The sequence below is a fragment of the Neopelma chrysocephalum genome, unplaced genomic scaffold, assembly GCF_003984885.1.
Source record: "Neopelma chrysocephalum unplaced genomic scaffold, ASM398488v2 Primary Assembly neopelma1_43, whole genome shotgun sequence".
Lineage (NCBI taxonomy): Eukaryota > Metazoa > Chordata > Aves > Passeriformes > Pipridae > Neopelma > Neopelma chrysocephalum.
The window spans coordinates 14,334,908-14,346,154 of NW_020897702.1; the positions used below are offsets into that span (position 1 = coordinate 14,334,908).

General features: G+C 45.1%; 1 protein-coding gene across 4 annotated transcripts in view; it reads left to right on the top strand.

The window, feature by feature from the left end:
* FAM76B (family with sequence similarity 76 member B) overlaps nt 1-10,293 on the top strand; it is a 50,907-nt gene extending 40,614 nt beyond the window's left edge. For all 4 annotated transcript variants that reach the window (XM_027677382.1, XM_027677386.1, XM_027677384.1 and 1 more), the window contains one exon: nt 10,210-10,293. In XM_027677382.1, coding sequence (XP_027533183.1) covers nt 10,210-10,287 — 78 coding nt within the window. In that variant the 3' untranslated portion in view covers nt 10,288-10,293. The remainder of the gene's footprint in view (nt 1-10,209) is intronic.
* Nucleotides 10,294-11,247: the final 954 nt, after the last annotated feature.

An 11,247-nucleotide genomic window follows, 5' to 3' on the forward strand; every position in this document is an offset into this window, starting at 1 on the left:
GGTGACCCTTTATATAATCTTTAAAACCTCAGAAAATCAGACATTTCTTTTGCCTTGTAAGGACTGAAGCCCTGCAGACCTGATCCCTCATACGGATGACACACTTGAGAGGTGTGAACATCACTTAAATTGATCGTAGGCACTCCACATTAGGCTGCGCTGGAACAGTTTGCTGTCATGCTTCATTTTAGGGCTCTGTGCACGGGTAGTTTATAGAAGCTTATCTGATGATTATTGTCTGTTATAAACATGTAGGGATATGTTAAATGTGTTACACATATTATAGATAGTATTATAGATAGATGCAAGCTATTACTGTAGGTAACCTATTGGACTGCTAGTCTTTGCAAAAAACCACCAGTAGCAGCTCATTAAAAGTGAACATACCATGATGGGTGACCCAGCTTGCCCTAGGATGGGGATGCTCTCATCACAGATGTTTCAGATAAACTCTCTATATCTGTCAGCATGTTTCAATTTTTGCTCAACAGTTGTCCTATTAGCGCTCACATAAACCTTTTGTGCTTACCTACTTGCTTTTGGTGGGTAGAATAAGTTTCACTTGGCTTTATTTACTGCAACGTCCTGGAAATCCCCCCACTGTCTATGTATGGTCTCCCATGTTCCGGAGACACCACACAGAGTTAGTCTGCAGGGTTGTATGTACATAGCAAAGATCAGCCTGGGGCACAATCCTCCAGCCACCTCTGGTCAAGGTGAAGCAGGTGCCAGGAGGAGCTGATAGCTTGTCCCCAGCAGCAGAGCTCTCCACAGGCAGCGTTGCAGCAGGCAAAGCAGCACCACCATGGCAAGCACCATGACTGTCCTCCATCCAGCTTCCAGGCACTGCTTGTGCACAGGCTCTTTAATCCCGACTAAGAAGCAGCTCCTGGACTCTCTTCTCATGAGAAACCCCACTTCTCTCCAGTCCATTGCTGGTCTGCTGTCTTGGGTTCCTTCTTGTTTAATTCCAGTCTGGCCCCAGCACCCTGGGTTGCCTCTCCGCAGCAGTCAGTGTGCCATATGATGAGGGAGCTGTGGGTTCAAAGTCCCCAGGCAGTCTAGAGTTTATGTCACCTGCCTCCTGGGCATGTTTTGTAACCCATACTGTGAAAGATGCCTATCTCCATGCCCTCACAGGGAATGTATGAAATGAAGAGTCTCAGCCTCATCAACAAATCTGAACCCAAGGAAAGGTGAGATTTCAGAGACAGCCCACTCCTCAGCAGTGGTGATGGCCTGAATCCCTGCTCAACGTGTCAACTCTCATTTGGAGCTGCTGAGCTTTAGCATCTCCCTTTCATGTATAGGGAAGAGTCATGAATATACATCCATAACTGGGGTGCCTATGTCAGCTCTAGATATCACTTGGATGCTTAAAGCTTTATTGCTGCCACAGACATTTACCTTGAATGACTTTTACATGAGGTACGAACAGAGAACTATCCCCATAACCAGCTTCCTCCCCATCAGCCTGTCTCCTCATTGGATAGGGAACTCAGGACAATATTTTGTATTCCCTTGAGTTCCTCTTAAACACTGGTAGTCTCTTCCTTGGAGCCCATCTCAAGCATCTCAATGGTTGCCACATGAGCGCAGCACAATCCAGACTCTGAAGCTAGCCCTGATTTAGGCGGAGGTGGGGCCACAATATTTGCAGGGGTCCCTCCTAATCTACATTTTTCCCTCTGATCAGTGAAGAAATGCCTATAGGCAGAAGCAATGCTGGGGCCAGACTGTGACCTGCACTGTAATGTCAAAGCAAAGCCCAGATAAAAGTTCATCTGTGCCTCTGTGATTAGGATCCAAGTTCTTTTTTTTTTAAAAGTACAGTGTAATACCTCATTGTTACAAAACCTGAGAGCACTGTCAGACAAATCCTGCTATGTAGCAGGATATCAATATTATCACTGATAAAAAAGTTACAAAGGCATAACTGATAACGAAAAGCCCAAATTCCACTCAAGTATTGATTGCCATGTATTTATTCTGGACATGCCAGTATATTTGAAATGACTCAATTGTTTTTTCTGGTTATCTAATGTACAATAAAATCTCCACCATTCTTTTTGATTTATTTTTTAGCTATTTGTAATCAAAACACGCAGGAAGCAAAATAGCCATCACAACTGTTAGGGAATCTGCGGCACATGCAAATCTTGAAAAATAAATGTTTTGCAAGTACCCTATATATCCCAGATGTGGGCTGACAGGAAGAGTAGAGTCAGCACCAAATTTAACTTGTGCTGCCTTCTCCCTGGGAAATACCTACCAAGGACTCACACATGTGTGTATTAAGGTATCTCTTGCTCACATACCCTGGTCTGTCAAAGTTCCAACAGTGTGGCATGAGAAGATGTCGTCTCTCCAGGCATTTGGGGATTCATAGATTAACAACCACACCTTGAAATACCACCCTCTCATGAGCCAGGCAGCCAGTCAAAATCCTCCAGCTTGCTTTCATGTGTGGTCAGTATGCAACTCTGATTTATGAGTGAGTGCTGCACTTTGTACTGATCACAGATGCCTGTCTGCTTTTGACAGCACGATCTCATTGCTGTTTAAATGAAAGATGACTGTTATGCTATACGACTGGTAACCAGGAAAACTATGGTAGAATGTGAAGTGATCCAGAGCCAGGAGTTATTCTCCATCATAAAATCTTCTCTGGCAGGCTTGTGGGACGCTATCGTCTACCAGAGGTGCAATTCCAACAACATATTGAGGCAGGAGCCAGTACTGAGGACCCTCTGGGCAGCAGTGTGCAAAGCAAACAGCAGCAACAGCCTGGCAGCCTTTCCTGAATGAGCACAAGGAGGCAGGTTGTAGGGTTGTTTTTGAACAAAGAGATAGTGAGAGATCTGAGACAGGAAAGCCAAGGTTTGCAAACCAGTACAGTGTGTTCTAAAAAGCAGCAAACATCATTAAAGTGATTTAATGATTTTTTTATATCTACATGCTACCTTCCCTCTGGCCAGACTGTAACTGCGTCTCCCATGTTCCTACAAGAAACTGGGCACTACTTTGTCTTTTGCATCCATCCTTCTCATGCTTTTCTCTCTTTGGTTTCTAGTCAGTGTGCACCTTCTTCCCTCTTCCTCTAAATAAGAGCTTCCTGGCTGTACAGCAACAAGCATAGAAGTAAGAGGTGGTCTCAGACTGGAAAAATGATCTCCCCCAGAATGCTCCAACTCCAGTGAAGCTATAAAAAGTTATCCTACTAAAGATGTTCCCATAGACTTGCTCAGCATGATAACACAAGGCTGAGAGCCAAGAGTGAGGTAATCCACTAATTACTTTACCAACACAATAGCTGAGCCAAAAGCAGAATGCAAAGCAAAACGCTTAAAATTAAAATCGTTTATCAAACTTCAGAGTGCTCTGATCAGGATGTGAAGATGTATCTGCCCATTGTCTCACTATACCTCCATTATAATGATCCTCTTCTTATCAGGGAGGCAGGTTCACTAAAGGCCTAGGAGAGCTACCTCAGCATCAGGAAGGGGAAGAAGAAGCTCGTTCAACTCCCACCCCCATGTAAGTGTAAGTCTTTGGGTACTAAGCACTGATAGCCTTTGCAGTGCAGGAAAATGGTACCTGGATTGTGTCTTAGAACTGATAGTGTTGTGCCTTTGAAGAGTATGTTTTGGTTTTCCTCTTCCTCATGTTTTTACAAGTGTGTCGGAGAGAGTCACCACTTTGTAGTGGGTTTAGGTGGGCCTTGCAATGAGCAGGAGGATCATCCCATGCTCTTGTGTCTAGAGTTCTTGTCCTCATGAGGTGAAGATTGTCATCCTCTGCTGATATAACATCAAGTAAATAGAATTGTGCCAATTGATAGCAACTGCAGATTGAATCCAAAGCTTACAGCTAACTTTTGTCTTGGAAAAATAGAGTCTAAATGGACTCTGAGTCCTCTTTTGGATTTCTAGTCCTTCTCCAGAAGATAATGGCCAATCTGCTGTGTAGTATGTATCCTTAAGTGTTCTCGGATGAAAGAGAAAATGTAAATTAACTTATGCACCTGCGCAGGACATTTTTTCATATGTGGGATATGTCTCAGTTGGGCACCAAGGAATTTGTAATTGCATTAAGACCATCACATTAGATATTCCCTTGCCTGAGTCATCTGCAAAACCTGAACCTCTAGGTGTGCTCCAGCCACACAACCCCTTTTCCTTCGGTCTTTGCAGCTTCTCTCCTGGGTCATTCCTCCTAGAAGGGTCAGGGTGAAGAGGCCAAACCCCACCTCTCTTGTTGGCCTGGAGTTGGACCCCGTCCTGCTGCTGGACTGGCATTTGAGACATTGACCCCATAGGTGGCAAGCACAGATTGGAGGCTGCAGATTTCCACCCACACCCCATTGTACCCAGGCTGCCCACTGACAGATGGGGGGAGCTGGGGGTTGCTCCAGTCTCCTTTGGAATCTTTGGAATCTGGGAGGTTTTGGGACTGACCAAATGGGAAGGGGACACCGGTGATGGTTCTTTAGGACCTGGGTCACAGGACAGTCCTGAATCCCATCAGACCTGCACCCACCTCCAGGGGCTGTTTCTCCATTCTCCATTTTCTCCTCCTCCATGAGCCATTTTGTGCATTTTCTCCAAGTTCCTTAGCAAAGAGTGAAACGAGAGCAGCCTCAGGTGGCACCAGGTGGCTGCAGGATGGATGTTCATACTGCTTTTGTATGTATCCCCAGTAATTCCATACTTTTCTTTGCCCCTTTTAGTAGAAGACAGTTGCAGCCTCCTGCTGCTCCCTCTGCTCCAGTGCTGAGCAGCTCATGACTAGGGCTCTGCAGAACTGGACTAGCTTTGCTTAGGACATTGTCACTCAAAAATCCTCTGTTGCTGATGTGACATTTCCAGGTATAATGTTACAATGCTGCTGTTCAAGTTTTAGCATTCAAATGCTCAGCAACGTGGGAAGGAAAAAAAATCAATGATTGAACATATTTCTCTGTTTGCTTTAAAGATGCTTTCACCAATGTGGTGTGGGAGTTATTTTGCTCAGACTGAGTGGGTGCTGGAAAATGGTGCCAACAGCTGAATTTTGAAAGACATCTGAGAAAAACCAAAAGGGTCATTGGGCAAGCCAGCAAGGAAGAGACAGCAGTCATGAAAGTGTGAGTGGGAGAGAGCCTGGCCACATCTTGGCTATGCTGGCTGAAGGCAATGCAGAATTTTGGATGTGTGATGGAGGAAAGCAGGATCTGGATGTATCATGAGTGTTGGGAGCACAGGAAAAGGAAGATTCAATGAAGCCAAAATTCAGGCCTGTGTGCAGGTTTTAGAATAAGAGGGGGGGAAACAGGGACAGGAGGGGATTAGAGAGAGGAGGTGCTGCTTGCCTTTTCTTGGTGAGTAAACAGCAGTATGAAATCTTCCTTATGCCTTACACCTATCCTACGTGTCAGTTATATATTGGGTACATGAAGGTATCCACTGCAGTCTGGCTCCCAATTCACACCAAGCTTTGAAGCAACATGGATGCTCAACTGTCACAAAGTGACCTTGGGAAATCTCATCCAATGTATGGGGCAATAAAACCCCAAACTCTTTGACTGCACCTTCAGTGGATGTGCAATGCTCGCTGGCACCAGGCTGGGACATGAGCTGAATTTGACTCAAAAAGGGGGTCACCTCCTCCTGTATGACTTCACAGCTTTCAGAAGCAACCAGGTGAGAGAGACTCCCATCCACCTAGACAAGGGTGGTGGGAAGATAGAATGGGGAAAATCACTGGGAAAATTACCCAATTGCAGGAATTGATCAATATGACACACTGCAGATAGAAACATCTCTGAAACATGCTCTTTTGAGATGAATCAGAGGAAAAATCAAAACAAAACAGCATAGCAGAGACAAGGCTGGGATTTATTTTTTTGACAGTATTTAGAATGCAGCAATATCCAGTGGTTCTAATAGCCTCTTGTAGGTATTGAACAGAAATGCATACAGTTACTCCATAGTTTATAATATACAAGGCAGGCACTTGAGAATGTGGAGAGTGGGATTTGCAAATGCTCTTGAAAGTCATAGAGCAGAGCTACCCCTGTTTCAGATGGACACATGTGCTTGGGTCACACAAGCGTTTTTTGAGAATCCTGTCCTAAGAGATTTCAGCAGAGAAATACGTAAAGTTACATGAAGGGTTTGGTTTAGCCTTCCTCAGCTCTCCTCATTTTCATTTAGAGCTTTATCCATTATGGTCTAAACAGGTCTTGCCCATGCAGTGTCAGTCACAGCCTTCTTGAAGTTCACCAAAAATCTGTAGAGGATGGCAGGACCATAGAAAAAGCAGAAGAATAACTCAAGCTTGCAAAATTCTCAAAAGTCCTCAGGCTGTCCAAGGGCTCACACCAAGACAGCTGTGCCTAAGCAGCACCTTGTGTTTTTAAAACGTTGAAGACCTGGTAGAAATCCAATCCATGTAAATGTTTTATGAGAAGTATTGCACTGGAAAAATGGTATGGGAGTGATGCAACTTTGTAATTGGACCTTGCTGGAAAGTTATGTCACATCATTGCTGGCATCTCATCAGATCTGATGTGGGAGCAGGGCTTCTTCACGACAGCCTCCGCCCTTCCCTTCACCACATAAATAGCCTTTTTCCAAGTGCTGTTCAGCCTGTGAAATGCGGCTGCAGTGAAAGCACAGCATGTTCACCTGTTTTGCCTCTTCATTGGGTGACAAGCACGTGGGAGGGTGCCACATGCCCAGTAAGCTGGGACCCTGCTGGGATGGACCAAGGCAAACAGCCTGCATTCTCCACCTGCACTGAGGGCTGCGGAGGCAAGGATGAGACTGTTCCTACAGAGCGGTACCAACCTGTATCCTGAGCCCAGAACTAATGTACGGCCCCTCCATGCACAGGCAATTTCAGCATTTCAGCCTTCTCACCATTCCCAATAAGCCTTGCTTCGGAAGCTGATAGCCCACTCTAGTAACACAGATAAAAGACTATACCCATTAGCTAGTGTGAATGCCTAGACCCTTCTCTAGCCTGTTTAATGGACATTGTGGTAGATGGGGATACACTCTGGATCCAGAGAGGAGAACCTTGATCTTTTGTAAGTCAGTTAAGGTACTTCTTCTCCTGGAATAAGGGATCTGCATATGGGGGTAGTCAGCTCTGCACAGGGACCAACCTTCCCTACCAAGAGGGAAAATTCATTCTTTAACATTGAAATAGCCCCCAATGAACAGCAGTGTGTATGACTGAAACCCAGACTGAGTGTTTTCTCTTGCTGATGCTTAGAGTTTTCATGGAAGTGCAGCCTTGCTCAGATGAACCCTCTGTGCTTGAGTTGCCTCGCAGAATTTCATCGGAGTGGCAGGAACAAACGGGCTGGGTTTTGGCACTGAGCACTGATACCTTTCAAGAAGCATGAGTTTGTGAGAGGGGATTTCAGAGATTGCTGAGCTATTCAAGGACTGGCGCAGAGGGAAGCTCATAACATCCTTTCCTCAAAATTTCAGTACTTCCTTCATCTGTGCTGCTGCTGCATTCCTCCAGGAAGCTTACATAAAGGGCACAGTCAGGTTTTCACCTCAGGACTATCAAAAGGGGAAGAGCCAAAATCAAGTGCCTGCTGCAAATTTTGGATATGCTGTTAGCACAACTGACCACGCATCCAGCATCCTGCAGAGGAGATTTTGCAGACATATAAGGAAATAAAAGGGATTGCATTAAAGCTTACAGTGTGAGTGAACAGGATTCAGACTCTGAGCAAATTAAGTATTCAGAAGCTACAAGAGGAAATGTTCCTTATGCTGTTTTGCTCCTTCCTGCCTGCTGATGGTGTTCGTTTGAGGCTGGCTCGGTAAATGAAAGCCATGAAGAATCAGTCCAGTGTTGCCTGAAGTGTTATGCTGACGCTTAACAGCCATTTCTGGTTGTAATTTCACTTCTCTCTAACCAACATAAATTTCAGAAAGTCATCATTAATCTGCCTCTGGCCTCTCCCTGTCCTAGTCCCACACCCTCTTCTCTACGAGGCTGTCAGGAGCAAGCAAACATAGGATGGGTGGTTGGGAAGCAGCAACTTATAAAATAAAGGTATGAAAACACTGTTGTGTAGCATTTAATCTTTTTTATTTTCTCTTTAATTGGAGCCTAAATGATGCTGGGTTTTGCTTAGGGAGGTAGTTAAAACATTCGTAGCTTTTAACAAACATGACACCCAGCTGAAAGGGCTCAGCTCTTCTAAGCAAGGAAGGTTTGGTGTTAGTATTTGTTGAATCATCATTAGGAATTTCTTTGCGATACATTAAACAAGGCAGTGTCAATGCTACACTAATCTTTCAGCATCAGAAAGCAGAAATGGGAAAGTGTCATTAAATCATATGGTCTGGTAGAGGAGAGTTGGCTGAACTTTGGGCTCTGGGGAGTTTAGTGTTCATTGTCTCTGGCAGTGTAAGGTCTCACTCTGGTCACACAACCCTGTGTTGGATGGGAAGCTGCTACCTAATGCAATCCAATACTTTAAATATGCATATTGAGTATCTTGAGCTGCCTCCTTGACATGAAAGCTTCAGAAACACAGACTGCTAGAGACTGCTTGGTCAGTAAGCCTGGTTCCTTTCTACAGCCAAAACATCAAGTACTGCGTACCATACCCCTGTGAGCATCTGTTTTTAAGCAACTGCGGTGTCCTGCTCCTGCTGAAAAACTCCTCCTGAACTGGTGAACAGACTAAACTCACTGCCAGTTTATATCCACTTGTTGTTGGGCTAATGTTATCTCCAGCCTAAACAGTTTTTCTCCTCCCCAGGTTTTTGTCCTCGTGATTTGGTAGGCAGTTATTCTATCCATCAGGCTTTATTTACTGCATCAAACACCTCCAGCACTATTCATGTCTCAGGAACCATGGCAGAAGCAACTCCCCGCAAGGGCTACATTTAATTTCCCTGGGGCTGGGCTGAAAATGTTGCTGTGTGCTTGCACAGAGGACCTGTCAGCACAGCTCCCATTTCCAAGTTCATGGGGGAAATGAAGACTTGTACCCACTTTGCTCCCCTCTGAGCAGCTGGTGGCCAAGTCACTGGTACCCTGGACTTCACTGAGGCCTGGCAGCTGCCTGCTGAGGGCAGGAAGACAGAGAGATGCTGCTTCTGAGCATCTCATCCCACAGGGTGGCATTGGGAGGCAGCTGAATCAGGAGGCCAAAGAACATACTAGCTGTCTCCAGCAAGTGTGGCAGGAGTGGGGCTGTGTCCCTGTTCTTCCTCTCCTCCCACTGCAGCATGCCTTGAGCCACCCTGTGGTCACTTTCCAGGGTGAGTAGTTTGTCTCTGGCTTTGTGCTCTTCATCTGTCACCTTCTAAGGAACCAGCAGTTTGGCATCAGTAAGACACCTCAGATGAAAAAGTGTTTCAGGAAGGCTCTTAGTACCTAATGAATTGCCTGAAGATCTCCCTTCTGAAGACTTAACATTTTTACTTCCTTTGCCGTCACAACTGCAAAGATGGAGGAAGAACAATTTCCATTTTCTATCCCCTTCTCATCTTTGAGCATAAGGCCCAGTTATGTTGAATCTGGCCCCAAAGTGCGTTTGCTGGCCAAGCAGGTGTTGAAGAAGCTGTGTGGAGTGAAAACAACAGGTTTGTGAGAGATGTACAATTACTGGATCTGTAAGGAGAGCAAACACAACATGAACCTGAAGGGAGGTAGAAGATCATCCACATATGGGTAAGTAGACCTGCCTGGGATACCCCTCAAGGCTGTCAGATGTAACTAAGGGACACCCATGCCCTTTTGAAACAGTAGCTAGAGGTGAGATGAGGATGTCCTAGGGCACTGCAAAGGGGTTTAGAAGCAAAGGAATCCTAGACCTCAGCAATAAGAATGGGAGCCTTGATATCAAGATTGGAAATTAACAGCCATACAGTAGAGAACTGAGGAGCCATCCTATACATCATAGAATCATAGAATATCTCAAGTTGGAAGGGACCCATAAGGATCAACTACTGGCCTTTTACAGGACAACCCCAAAAAACACACCATGTGCCTGACAGTATTGTCGAAACACTTCTTGAACTCTGTCAGGCTTGGTGCCATGACTTCTTCCCTAGGGATCCCATCCCAGTGCCTGACCACCCTCTGGGTGAAGAACCTTTTCCTCAAATCCAATCTAAACCCCCCCTGACAAAATGTCATAAGCATGTTTAGGTCCTAATCCATAATCTCTCTCTGATTTTTGTACAGGCACCCACTGCTGCATGCTGGAAGTGCCTTCTGCCAAGCAAGACTGGAATATTCTCTAACGTAAAAGAAATTGTGTAATTGGTGTAAAAGAAATTCAAAGTGTTTGAGTTTGGCATACTTCTGGTATACTGATGTAGCTACATATATTTGTCATGCAGTTGCTTCTTAAGGAAGTAAAACAAATACGTGCTCATCTACCACAGCCTGTGTTTACCCAGAACTGAATCCGACAGCACAGCCAGACACTCACTCTGCTGTAATATTTCCTTTCTGAACAGATGTCAGAGGAAGGCCATGCTTAAGCTGCTCTGTGATGTAAGCCATGACACGTGCTGGAGTCCTGGTCTGCAGGGTCTGAGCCTGACCACAGCATATTTCTCCACTGCAGCCTGAAAACAGATTTCCTTTAGTGAAAATAAATGGGGAGAGAAGGAGGATTCTCCCTTTGATATGATTTCATGATAAAATCAGAGCAGGGACCTAGATCTGGGAGTTTAAAAGCATTCCTGTCTTCAAATTTAGTTTTATTACTGCAGAAAAGTGTGCCTGCACAAACTGTTTGAGACTGGCACCTGCACTGTCCCTGCAACCAGGGGACCAAACATATTCTCATCCACTGCTATGGGCGCTGCCAGGCTGGAAAATGGGCCAGGTCTTATCCCCTTCTTCTCACCCGCAGGAGGAGCTGTGCTGTCTAATGGCTTAGGAAATCTGATTTTTCCCTTTCTGGCATAACTGCTGACCCATTGTATGATCTTTGGTGAGCTATCTAAGTGTTCCAGAACTCATTCTCTCTCTTCAAAAAATAGCATTATGATAGCTACCTTGTACATGGGGAGAGAGCAGTAAAGCTGGAGCTTCTGCCAGAACACAGACTCATGCTCAGAATACAGGTTGATGCATTCATAAGTAGGATTTTAGGACACATTCCTGTGAGTGAGAAACTCAAATCAACACATCCAATTCTGTAGTCCCCAATTGTGACTATGAAAACTGTGAATCTTCATCTTGCAAAAAGAGTACAGCCAAAGGGAAGAG